Consider the following 25,549-nt stretch of genomic DNA (forward strand, 5'->3'; position numbering starts at 1 on the left):
AGTCCCCCAAGTCTTCCACAACATGTCAGCTCATGTAAACCTTTAGGGAGTATACACTTACCCTTCACCATTGGTACAGGCCCCTACACAGCTACTATTACCACTAACTTCTTAGTGGTCAATTGCCCGACGGCATACAATGTCATCTTTGGGCGCACAGGCATCAATGATCTCAAGGCTATGGTATCCACGCATATGCTGTTGATGAAATTTCCAACCCCCCATGGCAACGGCTACATCAGAGGAGATCAGCTTAGTGCACGATCATGTTACAACACTTCAGTCAAACAACAACACCTGTCTGTCCCCAAGGAGACTCTCTCTATACATAACCAAGTCGTAAAGACCAGCCTAGATGAAGCGAACTTGGATCTTCCTGATAGCAACAGTCAACCCGACGACCCTCGAGATGACTCCTTCACCCAGCAAGCACAACCCGCTGAAGAGTTAGAGAATGTCTCTATCTCCAAAGACCATCCAGACCGCATGGTGAAGATTGGCACTACTTTGTCACCACCCCTTCGGTTGTCGCTGATCTCCTTTTTGCAAGAGAACGCCGAGGTCTTCGCTTGGTCATATAAAGATATGCCGGGCATCTCTCCCGATATCATCTGTCACCACTTGAGTATTGATCCCAAGACCAAACCAGTAAAACAGAGGCGAAGATCTTATGATGTTGAGCGATACGAGGCGATGAAAGCAGAAGTTGATAAACTCAAGGACATAGGCTTCGTCCGTGAAGTCAATTACCCAACATGGGTAGCAAATGTTGTCCTTGTTAAGAAAAATCCGACCAAGGAAAGTCTCCTGCTTCAAAAGGTCTTGTGGAGAATGTGTGTCGACTACACCGACCTAAACAAAGGATGCCCGAAGGATAGTTTCCCTCTTCCTCTCATTGATAGACTTATAGACTCTACGGCAGGGTGTGAGCTCTTGAGCTTCATGGACGCTTATTCAGGATACAACCAAATCCTCATGAACCCCTCAGACCAAGAACATACGGCTTTCACTACTGACAGGGGACTGTATTGCTATAAGGTCATGCCTTTCGGCCTAAAGAATGCAGGAGCAACTTATCAGAGACTGGTCAATTCAATGTTCGCCGAACAGATTGGGAAGAGCATGGAAGTTTACGTTGATGATATGCTAGTCAAGAGCAAACATGCTGACCAACACATCACCAACCTATCTGAAACTTTCACCATTCTAAAGAGGTATCGAATGAGGTTGAACCCCAACAAATGTGCCTTCGGCGTGGGCTCTGGCAAATTCTTAGGCTTCATGATTAGCCAACGAGGCATTGAAGCTAACCCTGAAAAGATCAAAGCAATCCTCGACATGAAAGAGCCAATAACTTCAAAAGACATCCAAAGCCTTACTGGCAAGGTGGCAGCCTTAACCAGATTCATCTCTAAGGCCACAGACAGATGTGCTCCTTTCTTCAAAGCACTCAAGGGAAATAAGAAGTACATTACATGGACGGAGGAATGTGCCAAGGCATTCAGGAATCTCAAAGAGTACATGAGTAAAGCCCCTCTGCTCTCCAAACCAGAAGTTGGTGACACTCTCATCATCTATCTATCGGTTTCGGCTTCAGCAGTCAGTTCTGTTCTTATTCGAATGGACAGTGGTGTCGAACGGCCCATCTACTACGCTAGCAAGGCCCTACAAGATGCGGAGACACGATACTCCAACATTGAGAAATTAGCTCTAGCATTGGTCATGTCTGCTCGGAAACTTCGCCCTTATTTCCAAGCACACGCCATCATCGTGCTTACCAATCACCCTCTTCGACAGATACTCCAGAGTCCTGACACGTCTGGACGAATGATCAAATGGGCGATAGCATTGGGTGAGTTTGACATCTCCTACCAACCAAAACCAGCCGAAAAAGGTCAAGCAGTAGCAGATTTCATAGCCGACTTCACATATCCTGTTGACATTGCTTCTACACCTGAAGCAGTAGCTTCATTACCATCGGAAGCTCAGAAAGTAGAATCAACGACCTCAGCATGGAGTCTGTATGTTGATGGCTCATCCAACCAACAGGGCTGTGGAGCGGGACTAGTCTTGACAACGCCCGACAAAGTAGCAATGGAGTATGCTCTTCGTTTCAAATTCAAGGCATCAAACAATGAGGCCGAGTATGAAGCCCTTCTAGCAGGATTACGTTTGGCCAAACACCTCGGGGTTAAACAAATTGATATTTTCAGTGACTCCCAATTAGTGGTCAACCAGGTTACCAACAACTTTGATGCTAAGGACAGCTCCATGGCAGCATATCTTGCGCAAACACAACTTTTGCTCAAGCACTTCCACTACCAGATCACCCAAGTTCCTCGAGCGGCAAACAGTCATGCAGACGCCGGCTCGCCTCGCCTCAGCTGTGGAAGACAAGATTGGAAGAAAAATTCATGTCGAACTGTTGGCAACACCAAGCACCATGGCCGCAGAAGTATGCAACTTACAACAGGGGGATAGTTGGATCACCCCGATCTATAATTTCCTTGCTCATGGCACCCTCCCAAATGATAAAGTCCAGGCTAAGCAAATTCGATACAAGTCTACCCGCTACCTGATCATCAATGATCAACTCTATAAGCGAGGTTTTAGCCTGCCATACTTAAGGTGTCTTACGCCTGCCGAGGCGGAAATCGTCCTTCGGGAAATACATGAGGGAGTCTGTGGAGATCATGCTGGATCTCGGTCCCTAGCACACAAGACTTTTCGCCAAGGATATTACTGGCCAACACTCCACCAGGATGCCATCAAAGTATCCCGCTCATATGACAAATGTCAACGATATGCAACTATTCCTCATTCCCCTCCAGAGCCTCTTACTCCTATGATCAGCCCTTGGCCCTTCGCCCAGTGGGGACTTGATTTGATCGGCCCAATGCCGGCAGGGAAGGGCAAAGTCTGTTACGCAGTCGTTGCAGTGGACTACTTCACAAAGTGGGCCGAAGTAGAACCCTTGGCAACCATTACTGAGGCAAAGATAGAAGACTTCGTGTGGAAGAACATCCTTTGTAGATTCGGCATTCCCAATGCGATAGTCACTGACAATGGGCGACAGTTTGACAACAAGAAGTTCAGGTTGTTCTGCTCTAAGTTCAACATCAACTTATGCTTTGCCTCTCCAGCTCATCCCCAGTCTAATGGACAAGTTGAGGCCATCAACAAAATAATCAAGCGCACTTTGAAAACCAGCTTGGACAAAGCTAAAGGCTGTTGGCCAGAATTTGTACCCCAAGTTCTTTGGTCATATCGCACTTCATATCGGACTTCAACAGGAGAAACTCCATTCTCACTTGCCTTTGGCACAGAGGCGGTTGTCCCTGTTGAGCTCGAGCAAGCAACATTCCGAGTCCAGAACTACATTCAAAGTGAAAATGACAAACAACTCACCCTCAACTTGGATTTAGTCGAGGAACACAGAAACCAAGCTCACTTGAGGAATGTCGCCTACAAGCAGCGCATCTCCAACTATTATGACTCTAGGGTCAAGCCTCGTTCTTTCAAAATAGGAGACTGGGTCTTAAAGAAAAGATTACTCTGCGACAGAGTCCCGAGTGAAGGCACACTTAGTCCAAACTGGGATGGACCGTATGAAGTCATTGGCATCAGTTGCCCTGGCTCTTACACACTTAGAAGCTCCGATGGCAAGACCCTTGGCCATCCATGGAACGCTGATCACTTGAAGTACTACTACAAATAGACTCACGATGTACAAGTGTTGAGCTATAGCCGTTCGGCATCCTATGTAATGAAGGCCATTTGGCAATGAATTCAATAAAGAGGTAATTTAGCCAACTCAGCCCTCACTCTTTTACATTCCTAGCAATGGAACACTCAAGTGTTGAAACCTCAAAGCAGATATATCCAACACGAAACAAAATCTAAGTATGTGTCGACAAGACTATACAAAGAAAGGAACAACCAAACAAGGGCTTATATCCAAACAATAGATCTATTCATACATAGCCAAACATGCATTAATAATAGTGCAAACACTCATAAACACCTAAAATCCAAAACTCTCAAGCTTATAACATGGGCACATGTTATACACACATCAGACTACTACATCCAGAATACATGCAGATAGTAAAGACACTGCTATTCATTCTCATCTGAAGCCGAACCCCTGGCAGTATCACTCCGCGTCCTACCATCATCCTCTGCATCCCCAAGACCCTCTTCACCATGCTGAGTCTGTGCATCAGCACTACCTTCATTATCAGACTCATCTTCGCTGCTAGGATCAACAGCAAGGACAAATGTCTCGCCCTTTCGATGATGCTCATCTATATCTTTGTGGTATTTTCGAAGAATGCTCCCATCATCATAACGATCAAGGACGGCCATCCATTTCCTTTTTTCAAAGCGAGCTTCTTGAGCACAGTGGGGTTTAATAGCAAGATGAAAGGTCGAAGAACTTAAGTATTCTTGCACAGCAGCCTCCCTTTCAGTTGGAATGCTCTTCTCCAGTTCAGAAATCTCAACTAAGGCACCATCCAATTCTCCCCTAACCTTGGATACCTCCAAGGTAGCCACCTCCAACTGTTTTTTAGTTGCCTCAAACAATTTCTTAAGCCTTAGGTTCTCACCATTTCGCCTTTTCAAGCTCTCCATGGTTTCGTCCTTCAGTTGGAGAGCCTGAGTCAAAAGTCCCTTATTCCTTCGGGCCTCGTCCACAAGCTGCTTATTCTCCTTCAGTTTTGCCTTGTACCGCTCAACCTCTTGCAGTCTGTCGTGATACTCAGCCATGACCTGCATGGCAAGACGATCATCACTACCTAAATAATGATAATAAAGAGGAAAAAGTAAGGAAATGACAAAGTAACACTCACATATGAAGACAGCTTCAACATCCGGTCACAATCCGATTCATCCTTAGCTAAGGGCTCTCCAAGCTCATCGAAGGCGAATCGACGCCCTGCCAAGCAATTGTTGATATCCCTAAAATCCTTTGGCCGCGTGGCAACCCTCAAGTCCTTCCACGGGACACTGCCAGCTCTTTCCTTGCCTTTCCCCTCATGGCGGGAACCAGGATCACTTTCCTGGACAGTGTGCTCCATAGTAAGAGGAGGAGGCAACAGTCGGCTCCCTTCTCCTGCAACTACGGCAGCAGCATTTTCAACGGCCTCGACTCCAGTCTTCCTAAAGGCAGGCCCCTTAAGGACCCCATCTTGGGACTTAGGTCTAACGGATGGTTCCCCTCGGAACTTATGAGTTTTCTTATGCGGTAGGATGTCTTCCGAAGGAACTAACACTGGTGCTTTCCTTTTATGGGTGCTAGTCCCTGTTTTCTTGCTTACCTTCTCCACTGCATAAGGAAAATCAAAATAAGAAATACAACTTTCCAAATAAAGTAAGGAAAAGAGCAAAGTTTACATGAAGGATACAACTTACTCGATCGTCCCTGGCTCTCGGAAACTAAGGGTTGGAAACCGTACCGACGAAATAAGGGTCGTAGCTTGCTTAAGTGTCTATCCTCTTTGGGCACCCTCAACACCTTCTCTATGTCAGATAGCTCCTGCCCAAACAGTTTGATGGTGCCCCGCGTCACTACATGAAGCAAAGTGTTAGAAGCAAGAAAAGACCACAACAAATAGCAAATAGTACGAACAGTTGATACGTTACAACCTACAGTCTGGAAGTGAGTAAGCACACGTCGCTCAGGCGTGACACCCTTATCATACTCCCAATCATTATACAGAAAGCACCAACGGTTTTTCCATGTGTAGTATGCCTTTTTCTTACCATACACAATACGCTCTCTCTCACTCCGACATGCACACTCGGCATAACCAGTGCATGATTTTGCTGGGCGCATCTTGTAACAGTAACGCCACTGATGGAAGGAAGGCTCACACAACCCACACTCCATCCAAATGATATAAAATCCAATCAAAGTATCCCAGAAACCAGGATTGAGTTGCCCAGGTGCATATCCGATCAAAGATAACATCTTTTGCAACCACGGATGTAAAGGTAGTCTCACCCCTAAAGTCAGTAATATCTGGGTGTAGAACATAACATGACCCTGGGGAGGCTCAGAAGGCCATTCTTCATCATGTACCAAACGTATCCCTACACTACGAGGGATATTACATGACTGCCTTAGCGCCTCAACCTGCTTCTCATTATCTAACAAGTTATTCTTTAGATGGTCTGCTGTGAACTCAGAGCGAACTATGGGTATGGCATCAAAAACAACCCCCTCACCCAACGCCATGGAGGAAGAACTAGCAATGGCTAAAGTTTGACGGTTGGGAAGATCATCCAATGTTTCTCTAGTACCGGACTCTAACAAAGACCCTGAAGACTCCGACATTGCAGACTCAGACTTAGAGCTAAAGCTAGAAGAGCCCTCATCACTAGAACTTCCAGGCTCTGACATCTACAATAAGAAGAAACAAATTCTATCACTACATGCATGATCAAAACATAAGGAAGTTCCTATATTACCCACATGAAGATGGTGCAAAGCGAGGCCGGAACCCTTCTTAATCAGAAAGCAATCCGTCTTCCACAGTCACTACAAAACAAGCAAATGAAGACCGTGTCAAGCGCCAAAAAAAAAAAAAAAAAAAAAAAAAAAAAAAAAAAACAGCTTCATCCAAAAAGCTTCACCCGAAAAGCTTCACCTCCAAAGCTTCACCTAAAAAGCTTCACCCACAAAGCTTCACCTAAAAAGCTTCACCCACAAAGCTTCACCCAAACAAAAATTCACCCGAAAAGCTTCACTTAAAAAAAAAAGCTTCACCTACAAAGCTTCACCTCCAAAGCTTCACCCACAAAGCTTCACCCAAACAAAAATTCACCCGAAAAGCTTCACTTAAAAAAAAGCTTCACCTACAAAGCTTCACCTCCAAAGCTTCACCCACAAAGCTTCACCCACAAAGCTTCACCCAAAAATTCACCCGAAAAGCTTCACTTAAAAAAAAAAGCTTCACCTACAAAGCTTCACCTCCAAAGCTTCACCCACAAAGCTTCACCTAAAAAGCTTCACCCACAAAGCTTCACCCAAAAAACTTCACCCGAAAAGCTTCACCTAAAAAAGCTTCACCTAGAAAGCTCCCTCTACATACTTTCACCTACAAAGCTTCACCATCAAAGCTTCACCTAGGAAGCTTCATCTACAAAGCTTCACCATCAACGCTTCACCTAGAAAGCTTCAACACAAAACCTTGCTCCAAATAAACAAATTTTGTTCACAAAACCCAAGATGCCCTTGAACTTGTACAAAAACACTTGGGTAAACATAAACATTTTTTGTTTTACACCCACAAGGGCCCAAAATCTTCTTTCTTATTTATTCACTTACATATGTTCCCAAACATATTATAATAGATCAAATAATAATTCAAAGTCCAAAATTTAGTTATGGACAAAAATACAAGCAATTCACCAGTACTGAAGTTGCTACAAAAACTGGAATCTTCCCCAGCCTAGAAATCCAACAAAGCTTCGCCTCCTTTTCTCTATCAAATTTTTGCAGCTGCTGCTTTTCTCCAATGGAGCTGAAATTTGGACACCCTCTAGTTCTTGAGCAGATGAACAACTTTCAAGAAGGAACCATTTCTGTTTGAGCCACGGAAATTAAAGTGTTGAAGCTCCAAGCATGACAGTCGGATTCTTGCAGATTTCGAAGCTGCTGTGATGTTTCGAAGATCTGGAAATATTTAACCATTAGTTCATTCTGAATTTTTGATATGTTATGAAAGAGACGATGAGGAACAACTTCAATGAAGAAAGCATGCTGATCTGAGCAAGAGAAAATGGAGTTTCAAAGCTCACAACAAATCTGACGGGTTGACAGACAAATGATAAACAGTCACTCATCATACCTGGATTTCTGGAGTTATACTGCTCCGAGGGACCTCAAATTTGGATATGTTGTAGTTCACAAGCTGAGGAACAACTTCAATGAAGAAAGCATGCTGATCTGAGCAAGAGAAAATGGAGTTTCAAAGCTCACAACAAATCTGACGGGTTGACAGAAAAATAATAACCAGTCATTCATCATACCTGGATTTCTGGAGTTATACTGCTCCGAGGGATCTCAAATTTGGATATGTTGTAGTTCACAAGTTAAGGAACAACTTCGATGAAGCAAGTATGTTGATCTGAGCAAGAGAAAATGGAGTTTTTGAAGCTCACAACAGGTCTGACGTGTTGACAGACAAATGATGAACAATCACTCGTCGTACCTGAATTTCTAGAGTTGTACTGATCTGATGGCTCTCAAATTTGGATATGTTGTCGTTAAGGAATTAAAGAACAACTTTCATGAAGACAACTTTGTGATTCGAGCTACAGATGATGGTCTTATATTGAAAACCAATTCAGGGTGTTAGGGGAAATGAAAAACAATTCCACCAAAGAAACATCATTATGATGTTTCATCATTATGGTGTTTTCATCATTATGATGCTTTCATCATGGTGATGCTTCCATCATTGTGATGCTTCCATTATGATTGTAATGCACCAACGGTTACACCCTCTATCATAGCAGTATGTGTGTGTATCTCCCTATAGTCATCATGTGCAAGACTATCGTAGTCAGATGGCTTTCCATAAAACAGCTACCAACCGTTACACCTTCTGCCATTCCACTTATTCGGGCCTAGCAACCTTCATAAACAAAATATATGAAGAAAAAGTCCGGGGCTACCACTTAGAAAACAAAAGAATGAAGTTTTGGTACTTACGACATGGACTATTAGCAAGACACCTCATTCGTCAACTCCCTCGACTAGAGACTTGGGGGACTCCCACCATATGCTACTACGCCTTGGTACTCAAAAGTTCGTGACTACTCAGTGACTTGGATTTTTCAAGTCTCCAACCGAGAAGTTTTCCTCACTCGGGAAATTAAGGGAACACTACTTCAAACTACATGCTTCACTCACAAAGCTTCAACAATACAGGTTTCAACAAAAGCAAAAATTCAAAGAACTTTATGAAGAAGGCTTTGGTGTATTTAACACAATATGTTGAAATGAAGCAAAGCTTATTTATTAATATTTTCGATAAGCCACAAATATGTACATATGCATGAGTCAAAATAAACAAACAAAATGGAGCCTTCACAAAGGTTGCTTAGGGGAAGTCTCAGCAGTCGGTAGAGCCCCAGAAAGAGAAAGCACCGGAGGGTGGTTATCCGGAGCCTCAGTACTTGACAAAACCCCAGAAGGAGGAGGCATTGGAGGTTCATCATTTGAAGCTTCATTACCAGGTACAGCCCCAGAGGACGAAGGCAATAAATGCCTTTGGAACAAACCCACAAACCGCTGATGATCAAGTAAAACCTTACCATCAGATTCCTTCATCTGGTCAAGCTTCCTCTTCATGTTTGTAGCATAGTCATGGGCGAGCCGATGCAACTGCTTATTCTCATGCTTGAGCCCTCTAATCTCCTGTTTGAGACTCATCACTTCAGCAGCCAGTGATTCAACTTGGCGGGTTCTAGCAAATAGGCGTTGGGCCATATTAGACACAGAACCTGCACACTGAACACTAAGAGCCAGAGAGTCCTTAACAGCCAACTCATCAGACCGTTTGGAAAGTAGTCTGTTATCTTTGGGAGTGAGAAGGTTCCTGGCCACCACTGCAGCGGTCATATCATTCTTCATCACAGAATCCCCAACGGTAAGAGGACCAGTAGGGGATATGAAGGATGGGCGCCATATGTTGTCTGGAGAAGGCGTGGCTGTCTCTTCTCCAAGGTTCAAGTCAAAACGACGGTCGGAGGGTCCAGACATTTTCAAATGTGTTGAAGAAGGAAGAGGTCAGACAAATCAAGATCTTAGAAGTGCAAGAAATGAGCTTCTACTGGTAGAGATTCAAGTGTGCTGTGGAACTTAATGCCAGCCTCTATAAAAATTTGCACTCGACGGAGCTTCAGAAATCGAAGAGGCGTTTGCTTTCTCAAAAGCTGGGCTGCTCAGAGACCACGAGGGCCGATCTCAGAAATCGAAGAGGCGTTTGCTTTCTCAAAAGCTGGGCTGCTCAGAGACCACGAGGGCCGATCTCAGAAATCGAAGAAGCACCTGCTTTTGCAGCCTCGTCAGCACCTGTCACATGCACAATCAGCTTTGCGGAAATTACGGGCAATCTGTCGAAGATTTCTGGTGAAGTAGAAAGCACGTGAATCTTACTGTTCAATCACCGCTCTCCATATGCACCATCAACTCCTCGGGTACCACATATAACTTTGTCAAAGATCTCTGACAAAGTTTAGGCACGAGAATTTCGAAGTTCCGGCTACCCTACTATTACCCATAAGGGTAAAGGAACAGCACCACTGCTTAACAACTGGAAAGTCCCTATGTGTGTCGACCTCCGTGTTTTGCGGCAAGACAGGTTGGCAAGAACGTCCAACCTTTACTCACATTCGAGAAAAGACTCCCAACATAATTACTTTCTCAAAAACCGGAGTAGCACCGCTTTCCGAATCTCGAGAGTCAGATCCTCGACGGGATTGCTTGTTCGAAAACCGAAGAGGCACAACTCTCAGAACTTCGAGAGCCAGATTTCCTTAGATAAAGCTTGTCTGTAATCTTCACACGTAACATCAGCTTTCCAGATACCACATACCACTTTTTCAAAGTGCTCTGACAAAATTAAAACACGTGAAGCTGGCAGCTCCCACTACATTGCTGTGACCAAGAAGGGTAAAGGAATAGCATTACTACTTGTTATTGGGAAATCCCTATATACATTGACCTCCCTCCTCAACGGACAGGCAAACCTGCAAAAATGCTCAACCCTTTCTCGCATTCGAAAAGGCACCTTCAACATAACCTCTCGAAATACTCAGCTTTATTTCCCCCCGATAATACCTCAGCAAATAAGCCACACCAAGAACAAGAGTATCTCATATCATCAGGGTCGAAAGCAAGAGTATCCCATATCATGCTTTCTCCCTATCTTTGTCTTTGTCCTTGTCCACACCTGCAGGACAATGAGAAAGAGAGCAGTCAGTCGGAACCTGAAATCAAACCTCCAATTTGGAACTGACTGCCTGGAGCCTTTGCCTGGTTGCTTACTTAGCATTGCTCTCGAGTACTCATCCTCAACTGCTGTCAAGGTCACGAATTCCACCGGCAAATACCTCATGACAGTTGATCAGATATTGGCTCTTTACACTGAAGCTGCCAAGCGTGGATGAGTCACTATGAAGGAATGTTCTGAAGGACCATTAAAATGCAAAGGTTGCACACCACTTCTGCCATGCAAAAGATTGAAGCAGAAGGTTCAACGGTGAGCTGAAACAGATCACTACAGCACGACACCTTTCCATACCACATTCATTATTCCGTCAACAGCAAAAGTATCCCATATCATCAAGGTCGAACGTACTCTAGATTTGATGGACTTGTTTTGACCCTCAAATTTTTGAGTCGGCCTTATACTCTGAAGGGCACCAGAAAACCCTCCAGCACAGTTCAAGAATAAGCCTGTGGAAAGTTACTTCTTCAAAAGCAAAAGTATCTCATATCATCTCTTATCCATTTGCTTCTCCTTATCCTGGCAGTTGAATGAGAGACAAGGAGAAGGAGAACAATCAACCGGAAGCCGAAGTCAAACCTCTGATCCTGGGTTGCTTACTTGGAAGTTTGACTGCTTACCTTGTCTGTCACCTCTTTCGGCAGATCTCCTAGCTCGGCGACTTGGGGGACTCCTACTATAGGGTTTGTATCACACTTGACTAAGCCCGAAACTACAACTAAGCTTCAAGTGAAATTGATACATTACCTTGTGCGTCAACATCAGCTAAATACACCATTCCCGGATGGAGGAAAGGTACTTCCAGAGAAGGGCAGATGAAGATCAGACCACACTTCGGTACTTAGAAGTTTCGTGATTACTCAAGAGATTGGATCTTGCAAGTCCCCAACCGAGGAGTTTCCCTCACTCGGGAACTTAGGGGAGCACTGTTTGTACCATACTTGACCAATCCCGAAACTACCGAGCACCGGCCAACGCTATACTGTCAAGGACCCAGAAGAGTTCCCCTCCGACCAGGAGGCCAATCACTACTCGACACGTGTCAAGATTAGAAGCCAATCAGAGCGCAGCACGTGTCGACATCAAGAACCAATCATAACATGACACATGTCAATGTGACAAAGCTACAAGTTTTTCTATAAATAGGGGCCATTCCCCCACAATATTGGCTAATGCCATTTGTGTTAAATCATTCACAAGAACTCACTAAATTGAGAGCTTGATCCTTTGTACTTGTGTAAGCCCTTCACTACTAATAAGAACTCCTCTACTCCGTGGACGTAGCCAATCTGGGTGAACCACGTACATCCTGTGTTTGCTTCTCTGTCTCTATTCATTTACTTACTTATCCTCACTAGTGACCGAAGCAACCAAGCGAAGGTCACAAAACCTGACACTTTCTGTTGTACCAAAGTCTTCGCTGATTTTGTGCATCAACAATACGGTCAAGGACCCAGAAGAGTTTCCCTACAACCAGGAGGCCAATCACAGCACGACACATGTCGACATCAGAAGCCAATCATAACGCGACACGTGTTAACATCATAAGCCAATCACAACACGACACGTGTCAATGTCAGAATGAAACTAGAAACTCTCTTCTATAAATAGAGATCATTCTCTCACAATATTTCGTAATGTCATTTGTACTAAATCATTCACTAGTACTCACTAAAGGAGAGCTTGAACCTATGTACTTGTGTAAACCCTTCACAATTAATGAGAACTCCTCTACTCCGTGGACGTAGCCAATATGGGTGAACCACGTACATCTTGTGTTTGCTTCCCTGTCTCTATTCATTTACATACTTATCCACACTAGTGACCGGAGCAATCTAGCGAAGGTCACAAACTTAACACTTTATGTTGTACCAAAGTCCTCACTGATTTTGTGCATCAACATAATTATTTCCATAGGTTGGCTGAACCTTTTTCTTCTCCTTGTTAGGAACATAAGAATCTGCTGCCCTTCTCTGGTAATTATTATTATTGCCATAGCTCGATTTCTTCTCCTTTTGTTCACCTTCTTTCAGTTCTTTCTCTAACTGTTGTGCCTTCATAGCCATATTTTGAGCCTCATGGACATCCTAGAAAACTTGTAACTCGATTTTATCATGTATTGACGTCGTCAATCCATTGACATATCTTGACACCGTCTGCCCCTAAGTCTCATTCAAAGAATTTCTTTCTGCCAACCGTAGGAACTCGTCAATATAATCCTCTACTGCCCTACTACCTTGGGTACAATTATGGTAGAGGCGAAAGAGATGCTGCTCGTAATCCACTGGAATGAAACGGTCCATCGTCAACTGTTTCATCCTACGCCATGTCTTGACCGGTTGTTTAGCCTGCCTCTTCGCGACTTCTGCAAATTATCCCACCATACAGCCGCATTTCCCTTCAAGCAAAAAACCGCTATGTTAACCATCTTCTCCTCCAGTACCGACATAATCTCGAAGAATCTCTCTACCTCCACAAGCGAATCTAAAAATCCTTCAATGGATAGATGGCCATTAAAATAAGGGATGTCCACCTTCATCCGGTAATCTTCAATGGGTTGTCGGTTGTTCTGATTAGCAGCAAGTGGGATCTCGGGATGTTCTATCTCTTCCTCAAAATCCAATTCACTAGCCTCCCGTTGACGATGACCATTGCGGTTGCCTTTACCACCACCACGTCGGTTATCCCGATTGTTTTGTAGATTGTTGTTGTCGTTGTTGTTTCCCATGTTGAGAAGCAATTGCCGAATCTCTTCAACGCTCACAGCAAGAGCGTCAAACTCTCTCCTGGAAACTGGTTCCCCGCCAGGACATGTCCTATCATTCATTGGGTCATTCGCCATCGAGCCAAGGCAAACCTACTCTGATGCCAACTGACGCAGCAAGAAGATAAATATAGGGATCCTCGAGTTCACCCTTAATGATTCATCTGGAATCCACCAGAAAAGTGAGAGAATTTTCGAAGACTATATTGATAAATCTGGAAAACAAAAGATGAAACTTAGAGCAACACTTACATTGCCTATTTATTCTACTTGTAACACCAGATTAATTATACATATTGAATGTTATTTAAATCATAGCGTGTAACTCATGACCTATTGGCCTTCACCCTACGCCTATCAAGCTGTGCTTCAAATTCCTCTGCTAAACGTTCTAGGTCAGTGGGTCGCCAGTGTTTGGTTTCATATGTTGTCTATCCTTGCACCATCACCAGTCTGAGAGATTCTATTGTACATCAACTTATATCTGTTTCTCTTACAAATACTTACGTCTAAGAATAGTAAATTAGTAATACTTGCAGTGTTAATTGAATTATCTATCTCCTTTACCTCATAATGCTCAAATACAACAATAAAAACGTGTCACGAGGGAGACCTCTTTATCACAAATGCACTGATATCTTTCTCTTCCAATGATCAATTATTAAAAGAGAGATAATTGTAACACTTTTCTGTTTTAAGGCTTCAAGCGTTAATCAAGTGACCAAAGGTAGGTGAAGTAAAAGATAAAAAAGATGACTTTATTCATTTGATTCTTAGTTCCAATTCTCGGTCCAGTAAGGTTGATATTTTTGTTTGTAATATGCCCAATGTGCCATGTCGACTGACAAATCACTTCACAAATATACCTAAGCTAGCGAGCTAGGGTAGCTCCCATTTGTATTTGTTTATTCACAGTGTATTTGTCTTCCCCAAAATAGTAGCCTATGAACATGAAAAATCTAGTATGTTATCTAAATTTAAATTTTAGAATATTGGTATCATGATTGCGAAATGAGACTAGATGATGACTAAACTTGTACGGACCAAAAAATAAAATTTGGGATGTGTTGACCGAAGACAAGGTACCTTCGACTAATCAAAGTAATAATGTTAGCCTAACATGGCTAATTAGTTTATTAAATTTGCTTATCAATTTATGTGTGATGGTACTGTGTAAAATATGTTAGGAAAAAATAATATTTAATCTATTTTGAATGGAAATTGGCAGTTCTGAGTGAATTGCAGTGAAAAGTTATTTGATATGCAAAGGTAGTGACTTTTCTTTCGAAAAGTTTCCTGACTAATTTCCTTATGCATATTGCAATGTTGCATAGGAATTGGGTGAGATTCAAATTACCGGTTCTTAGCCAAGGGCTATGAAACAGTCGAGTAAAATGAGTTGCTACCATTAAGACAGAAAATGGATGGGCAACGATTATGACAGACAGGTAATTGTGGTTATTTACCTATAACCGTTTAAACTTTTCTGTCACAGAAGGGTTGCCTCAGTTGCCTTTTGGTAAACAACACAAGGTCTGCTTTCCGTGAATAGGCGACGGGTCAACCATTTCAATTCATTTAATATCCATTCTTCTCATCTGTGAATAATTTTAGAGATATATAATGTTACAGTTTAATATCATATTTTGAAGTTAGAGAATCAAGAGAAAGATCGAACATTTTTTAGTTCACTGTACTTTGTGGATTGAAGTGTTACTTCCACTTAGTGAAAGATCATTGGGAGACATTCGTCAATTCAAACCTTGAGGCACATGTGAGGGGTGGTCTTGTATTAAGGTTGTAGAATCCAATTCTGGCCTCATTCTACACCTCAAACTTGGACCTAAGACCTTGACCACCAAAGAGGTCCTTTTGTTGACTCCCAGTTTCTGGCGACAACGAATCCGATTGTCATTATGGTTTTCAAAATTGAAGGATTAAATGGATAAATTCGTGATTATGGCATCTGATAATCTGATGATGCTGAAGAGCAGTCAATAATTTCATAAGAAAGAAAAACATAATAAAAATTTTAAAACATAATAAAAATTTAAAACAAAATACTATCATTCACATTCCAGAACTGAAATTATGCAACTTTTTTGCAGTTGATTACACTTAACAAATAATTTGGTCCCGATCCTAACTAATTAATTCTTTCTTAATGCTAAAGCAATCGAGCATTATTGCTATAATTATAAACAACCAATACATGAAAAACAAGGATTTTGCTTCAAACTGTAAGTAGTTGTCAATGAAGAGAATGATAAGCAACACTATGTTGGTCGAATTCCTATATCATTTCTGAAGGAGGTGAATTGTCTGTCTTCCCATTTTCATACTCTTTTCATGCTTTCCTGTGATGTGTGGTCACGGTTAAACTACGTCAATATAAATAATAAAACAAAAAATAATAGGAATATAAAATGTTGACATGACTTAACCGTGATCACACAAACATAAAAGGATGAGGAGAGTATGAAAATAAAATGGCAGACAATCCACCAATGAAAGCCATGAGAAAAGACGGCTTGTCTAATCACCACAATCATGTTTTGGCCAAAGGATATTTGACTAGCTAGTATAATTTAAAATTCAATGCACTACATATATATTAACTATTTTTAATTTCCTTTTACAAATCACATAATTATGAATTTAATTATAACTTGTACAAGCAATTACTGAGAATAATTTTTTAGTATGACACTGTTTGGATTATTAATATTAATGCCACGCGACAGTCAAACTCAAAATTTCTAAATTTCTAAACTACATAGCATCGCCATAGTGGTGATTATGTACAAAGTCTACCAAATATTTTATTATTTTGGCCATGATATGTACTATACAGTCCTCATTTCCTTGGTTTTCATATAGACCCAGTTTAATTAGGCCGAGCAGATTCAAATGATTTGAGTTCAAGAGCATCATTACAATTCCTAGCTGTTTCTTTCACTTGTTTGGTGAAACCGATAGCTAGCAAGGCCCATGCACATATATTACATACAATGAACACCAGGCTTTAGACCTAATTTTAAAGAAAGAACAAAAAGGGCGAAATTCTATTATGCTTTGTAACTCAAAGAAAAAAAGTTTTACTATATATGCTTTGGGATATTCTAACACCGGGATGCTTAAGAATATCTTAAACTCTAAATTTTAGTGGATAAAATTCCAGTGTATCAACTTAAGATACGCTGGAGCATACTGGAATCCATGAGAGAGAGGTTAGCCGGGCCATATAGCCAGCCCTGTCTCTTTCCTGCGCGTGCTGCTGCAAAGTAGTGATGAAGACTGCACGATCAACCCCTCTGATCAGTCTGGATTTCCATCAATGGTATAGACAAAATGGCAAGCTCTAGAAAGCCAATGAAACCTCTACTGACCCTTCATGCACATACCGTTGACTTAAGAGGCATGCAGTTTCCCTCTCGAAATCTTTATACATATTATGCACAATCACATCTTACGTACTGATATACGTATGAGTAATCAGGTTGCACCAATCAGCTACATAGTATTACATGACAAGTGATGCACTCAACCAATGTAGGGATGTCATTCCTGTGTACTAGGAAGATTGTCTAGACATAAATGATTGGATTAAAACCAATTCCTAACTGATTTGTCTCAGGAATCCGTTTAGGTGTTCATTAAATCCAAATCCCGGCTGATATGTCTTAGACCAACTCCAATGGTGGGCTAAAAGCCAAATTACCCCCCAAAATTTTCCCCCAAACCCAATCCAACCCAAGGGGAAATTTTGGGCTAAATGCTAAATGTTAAATCAATGCCAGATTCCCCCCAAAATTTAGCCCAGAAATCGGAATTTAAAATTTTCAATATTTATCATAATTTAAATTTTTTTAGATTAAAATGTTCATAAAATTAATTTACGATAGTCTACATATTAATTTTTTTAAATTTAATTTAACAAAAAAAATAGCTTAAATTCATTCTTTAATAATCCCGGGCTAAAATTTTAAGCCAAAACGGTTGGGGTAGAAAAGTTATTTCTAGGCTAAAAGTTAAATTTTTCAGACTAAAATATTTGACTTTTAGCTCAACCATTAGAAATGATCTTAGGAATCCTTTTAATTGTTCGCTCTAAACTTGACTATTTTCCATAAATTGGACTGATACTCTAAACTCTGTTTGGTGAACATGTAAGGATTGAAATGTTCCATACAACAATAATGCTAATCATATGGATTCAACTGATTGGTAGATGCTTTAAGACTTTGCTCTCTAATCGTACATTCTTTTAGTTAATTTATTGATAATCCTCCTTAAAAAGTGCTTAGATGGATATGGGGAATAGGAAAAAGAAGCCAGCACTTTACGTGACCAGAAATATCAGAAGAACAAAAAGAAGGGAAGGAAGCATGATGCTTTTGTTAGTTTCTTTCTCGGTGAAAAACAGCATGTGAATGCGTGGATATGAAAGTGCCCATATGCAAAAAGTAGATGAATTTTGTAAAAAGGTAAAAAGCAAAAATATGATTTAATTTTCTTTTTTATTATATAATTTTTTCCATCATTGACAAAGAGTAATTATTGTCCTCACATGTCTTCATAGACTGCTCATGAAAATAACATTGGGACAATTATGGGATCCTCTACTTTACACCTCTACTTGCACATTCATTTATTTGTATTTTATGCTAATGAGAGAGACTCAAAACTATTTGGACATGGTTGTGACGATATTCAATTTAACTATGTACACTTCTATGCGTGTAAGTGTTTTTTAGTTTAGTAATAAGATCAATAGACATGAAACAGAGTGACTAATTTGTTGTACATTATCTAAATCACAATTCTCATATATTAGTAGGGAAAACAGAGGAAAATTCTTAGTTTCTTTGGTGTCAAGCATGAAAATAAATGTGCTTTCTGTTTTACCTATATACAACATTAACCTAAGCAATAAAATTAGAAATAATCAACGTGATGAGGGACCTGAAATGGTTCATCCCTCTCCTTCTTACTTAACTTAGGCAAGTAATTAACTCTATTATTCCTAATCTTATTATGCAAATCACTATTAGGGACATGAGGAGGCCTAACTGACCTAACCAAAGCCCAATTCACACCCTTAAAGAAATCATGCCTTTTGATCTCCACAGATCCCTTTAAGCTCCCAATTCTCTTCTTGGGATTCTTCACCAGTAGCTTGCTAATCAAGTCTTGAACTCTGACCATTTCCTCAAGCTCTTTGCTGCTGCTGACCACAACTCTTGGAAACCTTAATGGCTGCTTAAGAATGTTGATTAGGGTTTTCTCATTGTTTTCTCCTTTGAAAGGCGTCCGCCCGTACAACATTTCATACAAAAACACTCCGAATGTCCACCAGTCCACCGCGCTTCCATGGCCTTGCCCTGAGATTACCTCAGGCGCCAAGTACTCGTGGGTCCCCACGAATGACTTGGACCGGGCGTGGATTGGTTCGGCCACCATTTCCGGGTTCAGCTCTTTATAATCATCATCATAATCATGATTAACATCATTATCAGCACCGACTTGTTCTGTTATGGTTGTGACTGTGCCTTTCTTTTTCTTGTGGGAGGCAGAGAAGCAAGAAAGCACAGGCTGCATGGGCGCAGCAGCACAATACGACATTGATGAGCTCTTTGCGCTCTTCTGGTCCGATTCTAGCTCTGATTTTCGCCTTAGCAATTTTGGAACCACGTCGCATTTGAGGGAGAGATCAAAATCTGAGAGCATGATGTGCCCATCCTCTCTAACCAGTACATTTTCAGGCTTCAAGTCTCTGTAAACAATGCCCATCATGTGCAGATACTCTAGAGCTAACAGTGTCTCCGCCGCGTAAAACCTGCGATTAATTCAGCCCAAAAATTGTAATTAGTTCAAATTTTTATTCCACTTCCACAAAATAAAGCAAGGCTAATTAAACACAACGTAACATAATATATCAAACTTTCGGATGAAATAACACATCCAATTATCAAGTACCTGCTAAGTTTAATTAAATGAAGTTAATTGATTTATGACTAAAATAATCAGACTATCTGACAAGAGAATATTTTCTACTAACTTAGATTAATTAAACGAAGTAAGTAATTACCTAGCAGATGAGATGCTGAAGCATTTTCCGGGGAGGCGTTGACGGGCAGCGAACAAGTCGCCGCCGGGGCAAAACTCCATAACCAAGCAAGAGTAGTGAGAAGCATCAAACTCAGCGTAGAGAGTAGGCAAAAAAGGGTGATCAAGCATGTCCAGAATCTCCTTCTCCATCTCAGCTCTGTGCAGCTTCTTTCTTATAGCAAGTGCTTCTCTGTCAACCACTTTCATCGCGTAAAAGCACTGCGGCAAACCCACAACCGGGTTTCTTATCTGGCAAAGGTACACATTTCCAATGTCGCCGCTTCCTAGGCGGCGGAGGAGCCGAAAATGGTCGAGCCCAACTCGGCCTTTGGAGCTGCGGAGCCGCCGCATGGCTTCCCATGCAGGTTGGTTGGCCTTGTGGGGCTTGTGAGCAGAGGAAAGCAGAGAGGCTTCAGTGGTGGAGGAGCAAACGGAGACCGAGCTCCGGCGGCGGCTGCTGAAGCTCAGGTTGCTCATCCAGCTCCGGCTCGAATTCGGAACCGTTATGGATGAGCAGCTGCTGTCATAGTCCGAATCGTCTTTGGTTGTTATGGCTGCCATTGTTGTGAAGGAGCAGAGAGAGTGTGTTATGTGTGCTTTATCAGGGCTTTTATAGCAAAGGGTTTGTGGGCACTAGTAGGTTATGAGGTTATTTAGCTTATTCAAAATATGTGATGTTCAAACAAAGTTACAAAGCGCTACTTTTGCTCATAAAAGAAAAATCAGTGTATGATACTAGTGGATTATAATAACGAAGTATAATCAGTTTACGTGTTAAAGTATGCGTGAAAGACATTATTGGTATTCCTCATTTTAAATGTTTCACTCTCCATTCACTCATACATACTAAAAATCGTATTCCAATACAAAACATGCCAAATTTTGTTGAAAGTTAAGGAGAGAAACTTCACTTCTTGATAATTGTTTTATTCGAACAATTCTCACATTAAGTGTGACCAATCATAAAATCAAGTTAAATCATAGTATTTAGAGTGTTCTTATTTTTGTAAGAGTTAATCCAATGAATAATGTAGTCCGGACGTCTCTACTTAAGTTTTTAACTTAAGTGCCGAGTCAATGTTCTAGGCAAGGTCTAAAATATCGATGATATCGGAAATATTGGTAGTCCAAAACCACGGAAATTTCGATGGAAATATCGGGATATCATCTGACACACCCTGATCCGGAGGGATCCAGGTGTGCTGGCCGTCACGTGGGCGTGACGTAACCATAAGCACGACACGGAAGCGTAACAACAACATAAATCAACAGAAATTCAAACCAAACTCAACATAACCACCTACGGACATAACCGGACGAGTTACAAGTAAACACATAAGTTCAGAGCATAGGTTAACTGCAGTCAAGTAGGACTAAAATAAGAATACATCACCCTCAGGTGAGTCCTACATGTCCCAAATCTGTCAGAAAGCCGGAAAGGACCTCGTGAGCCAACCACCGTTAAACTAGAACCTGGAGGGGCGCAAAACAAAATGAGTGGGTCAGTAAAACAAATTAGTTTTCCAAAACATTTCATTAAAACAGTTATATCCCCTCGCCGTAAAAACCTGTATACTTTCCCAGAAATTATATAACCATATAAAGTCTCAACATTTAAATCTCAAATCTTTAACATTTTCAAGAAAACATGCCATGCCATAAATCAAAATATAAATCAGGTGAAATAAGGAATCAATCGGAGACCCTGCAGTTGGTCCTATACGATTAATTCAATAGCTCAATATCTCACTAAGCCGGAGTCACCACAGTGACCTATACGGCCCTACTCTGCACATCACTCGGAACTACGTAAGGTAGTCTATACGATGAAAGGTGTAAAAATACGCTCTAGTGCTTCTCTCATCATATCATCAGCGCGCATATCTAAGGTCACCCACTAGTCGGAATCACGCCTAGTGATCTGTACGACTAGCATGTCGGAACCCTCACATGGTCTGTACGACATCCACCTACTTGGATCCAAGGCGAGCGTGCGGTGTGGTGAATAATATAAGCACTAACACCTAGGGTGCAGATTATGAGCTCAAACATCTCAACAACAACAATTCAATGAATAAACGAACTCACCTGACTTACCTGTGCCTCCACAGCACCATGCAACATGTATGCATCATATATCAATCATATAACTCATATGAAATTCACATTTTCCAAATAATTCTATGCATGGCATTTTCAAAACATAATTTCGCATAAAAGCATTTTTCTGGGAAAAACAATAGTATATAGGTAATACGAAAACAAAACTGCCCACTCACTGATAAGTCGACGGGTCGTAACCCCCGTGGCGTCCCTGGATGCGGTCGTCCTCGGGATACGTCTCACCTATATGCGAAACAACTATAAAAACATTAATTTTAAGCATATCACCAATAATTCGAAATAACTTCTCATACGATGCTCAATTTTGGTATATGAATATACCACATCGACCTACTCGACGTCACGAGCGTCGGGAAATTTTTAGAAAAATTTTTGGAAGCCCCACGCGCCCCCACGCGCCACACGTGGCACGGGTCCACGCGCTGGCCACGCGCAGCACGTGCAGCGCACGTGTCGTCTTCTTCGCAGGTCTCGCCGGACTGGTTCTCCGGTGGCCGGACTCCGGCCGAACTCCGGCCGATTTTCAAACTCACTATTCTCCTTCGTTTTTCACCCATTTTCTTCGTATTTTATACCAAATTGAAGCCCTAAGAGTGTACTATCACGTTGGACTAGTTTTAGGGCCTAAAAACTACGAAATCTCACCTTGCAAAAACCAAGGGTTCGGCCAAACTTGAAACCTACGATCCCGGCGTCCAAAATTCTCCAACGAACGTCCCCGAGCTTCCTTAGGACCTCCTAAAGCTCACCACAAGCTTGAAATCTCCTGAAACACAACATTTTACGTTCGCATGAACAGTACCTCAAAAATGGAGGTTCGGGATCTACGTGAAATCGAAGGTTTCACTTCCTAAAACTAGCACCAATGAACTCAGGACGTCAAAACGATGAAGATACATACCTTATTTGCCCCGATCCGTTGAGTTTCGAAGGGTTTTGGGTGAAGGTCCGTACGATATGGGTGTGTGTGTGTGAAGTCGAGAGAGAGAGACAGAGACAGGGAAAGCACGGGGGAAAGGAGAGGGAGAGAGGAAGGTCATGTGTGGTCCAAATTAATCCACACCCTCCATTTCATCCTAACCAAACATACCACAAATCAATTTCCAATAAAATCCCATCCAACCAATGCTATTTTCAAAATAACGTTACGTACCTACGTACCTTAATGTCCAATAAGGGCAATTCTGTCATTTCACATTCCCGTCAAAAGTACCTCCGGGACGGGCTGTGACAATCTCCCCTCCTTATAGAATTTCGTCCCCGAAATTCCCATAACCAAATCATAATTCAATACTCGTAGAATAATCTTGGGTACATCTCTCTCATCCGGTCTTCCGTCTCCCAAGTAGCTTCCTCTGCAGAATGGTTCCTCCACAACACCTTGACCAAACTCACCGTCTTGTTCCTTAGAACCTTATCTTTCCAATCCAAGATAGTGACCGGTTCCTCATCATAGGTCAAATCCGGATTAATCTCTAACGGTTGAGGAGGAATCACATGAGAAGGATCAGAAACATAATGCCGAAGCATAGAGACATGGAACACATTATGGACCTTAGATAACTCCGGAGGCAGTTCCAACCGGTAGGCAACTTCACCAACTCTTTCAATGATCACATAAGGTCCAATATATCTCGGACTTAGCTTTCCTCTTTTCCCAAATCGTACCACACCTCTCCAAGGCGACAATTTCAAGAATACCCAATCACCCACATCATACACTCGATCAGTAGTATGCCGATCCGCTAAACTCTTATGTCGATCCTGGGCTGCTTTCAGGTTTGACTTAATTACCTGAACATTTTGAGTCGTCTCATCCACGATCTCAGGGCCTTCTAATACCCGTTCACCAACCTCAGACCAACATAATGGCGTTCGACACGCCCTACCATAAAGTGCCTCGAATGGGGACATACCAATGCTCGAGTGAAAACTGTTATTATAAGCAAACTCCATTAAGTCCAGACGATCATGCCAAAAATCACCAAATTGCAGTACTGAAGATCTCAACATATCCTCCAACGTCTGAATGGTCCTCTCTGATTGCCCATCAGTTTGAGGATGATAAGCTGTGCTATACAGTAATTGAGTACCCAGAGCTTCCTGAAAAGCCACCCAAAATTTAGAAGTAAACCTCGGGTCTCGATCGGAGATAATATTTACTGGGACTCCATGATACTTGACAATCTTCGAAATAAACAACTTAGCCAATTTATTCAGAGGGTATTTCTCCCTCACAGGAATGAAATGCGCAGACTTGGTGAGTCGATCCACAATCACCCAAATACCATCAAATCCATTTCGCGTACGAGGAAGTTTATACACGAAATCCATTGTTATATTTTCCCATTTCCACTGGGGAACAGGAAGGGGTTGCATTCGCCCAAAGGGCTTCTTCCTTTCTGCTTTCACTTGCTGGCAAATAATACACCTGCTCACATATTCTGCAATTTCTCTTTTCATACCCGGCCAATAATAAAATGGTCGAATGGTATGATACATTTTTGTTCCTCCCGGATGCATCGCATAAGCTGAACAATGTGCTTCATCCAGAATTTCCTTCTTCAATTCCTCATTATTCGGAACATACATTCTGTCTTCTTGCATGAGCATACCATCTGATTCCCGAATTCTGAGGTCTTTCTTTTTCCCTTCACTTCTTAACTGAACCAACTCCTGAACTTCCTCATTCACCATCTGAGCTGCAAGTATACGGTCCACCAAAACTGGCCTGACTTGAAAACTAGCAAGAAAAGCTCCATCTCGGTCTTCAATTTCCAACCTTACCCCTGTTGTCCTCAATTCAGCAAGAAGAGGAACACGACTCGCATATAAGGCATTAAGCCTACCTTGAGGTTTCCTACTCAGTGCATCCGCTACTACATTAGCACGACCTGGATGGTATTCAATAGAACAATCATAATCACTTAACAATTCCATCCACCTTCGCTGACGAAGATTAAGATCATGCTGAGTAAACAAATACTGAAGACTCTTGTGATCAGTGAAGATCTTACACTTCTCACCATACAAGTAATGCCTCCAAATTTTCAAAGCAAAAACAATTGCTGCCAATTCAAGATCGTGAGTAGGATAGTTCCTTTCATGATTCTTCAACTGCCTAGAAGCATAGGCAATCACCTTATTATGCTGCATCAAAACACATCCCAAACCATTTAATGAAGCATCACTATATATCTCAAAATTACCGCTATCGTCGGGAAGTACCAACATCGGTGCATGAGTGAGGCAATACTTCAATTGTTGAAAACTCCGCTCACAATTCTCATCCCACTCAAATTTAACATCCTTCCTGGTCAACTTTGTCAACGGTAAAGCAATCCTAGAGAAATCCTGAACGAACCGTCGATAATAACCTGCTAAGCCAAGAAAACTTCGTACCTCCGTGACGGTTCGAGGTTGCTCCCAATTCTCCACTGCTGCAATCTTTTGAGGATCAACTTGAATACCTTGAGCTGATACAACATGCCCCAAAAATGCCACTTCAGTCAACCAAAACTGACAT

The 25,549-nt window shown here is 41.8% G+C and overlaps 2 protein-coding genes and 3 long non-coding RNA genes across 6 annotated transcripts; all 5 read right to left on the reverse strand.

Moving 5' to 3' along the window:
- Positions 1-3,926: 3,926 nt before the first annotated feature.
- LOC139191639 (uncharacterized) lies at positions 3,927-4,872 on the reverse strand. The gene is made up of 2 exons (XM_070812619.1): positions 4,854-4,872; positions 3,927-4,773 (listed from the first exon to the last, which is right to left on the reverse strand). The coding sequence occupies exon 2, from the start codon at positions 4,768-4,770 to the stop codon at positions 4,120-4,122; it is 651 nt and encodes a 216-aa protein (XP_070668720.1). The 5' UTR covers positions 4,771-4,773; positions 4,854-4,872; the 3' UTR covers positions 3,927-4,119.
- Positions 4,873-5,236: 364 nt separating this feature from the next.
- On the reverse strand, positions 5,237-5,573 carry LOC114822206 (uncharacterized). Its single transcript, XR_011576418.1, has 2 exons — positions 5,416-5,573; positions 5,237-5,329 (listed from the first exon to the last, which is right to left on the reverse strand). It is a non-coding gene; the product is annotated as an uncharacterized lncRNA (long non-coding RNA).
- Positions 5,574-7,545: 1,972 nt separating this feature from the next.
- Positions 7,546-8,359, reverse strand: LOC139191643 (uncharacterized). 2 transcript variants are annotated; one of them, XR_011575752.1, is made up of 4 exons: positions 8,220-8,359; positions 8,038-8,135; positions 7,857-7,954; positions 7,546-7,681 (listed from the first exon to the last, which is right to left on the reverse strand). It is a non-coding gene; the product is annotated as an uncharacterized lncRNA (long non-coding RNA). The 2 variants fall into 2 exon arrangements; XR_011575751.1 differs by having other exon boundaries at positions 8,038-8,223.
- Positions 8,360-18,585: 10,226 nt separating this feature from the next.
- LOC103400453 (protein kinase PINOID 2-like) lies at positions 18,586-20,564 on the reverse strand. Its single transcript, XM_008339103.4, has 2 exons — positions 19,880-20,564; positions 18,586-19,627 (listed from the first exon to the last, which is right to left on the reverse strand). The coding sequence occupies exons 1-2, from the start codon at positions 20,458-20,460 to the stop codon at positions 18,727-18,729; spliced, it is 1,482 nt and encodes a 493-aa protein (XP_008337325.3). The 5' UTR covers positions 20,461-20,564; the 3' UTR covers positions 18,586-18,726.
- Positions 20,565-21,162: 598 nt separating this feature from the next.
- LOC139192586 (uncharacterized) lies at positions 21,163-22,894 on the reverse strand. The gene is made up of 3 exons (XR_011576787.1): positions 22,669-22,894; positions 22,179-22,245; positions 21,163-21,372 (listed from the first exon to the last, which is right to left on the reverse strand). It is a non-coding gene; the product is annotated as an uncharacterized lncRNA (long non-coding RNA).
- Positions 22,895-25,549: the final 2,655 nt, after the last annotated feature.

This window comes from Malus domestica, chromosome 15 (genome assembly GCF_042453785.1).
Source record: "Malus domestica chromosome 15, GDT2T_hap1".
NCBI classification, from domain to species: Eukaryota; Viridiplantae; Streptophyta; class Magnoliopsida; order Rosales; family Rosaceae; genus Malus; species Malus domestica.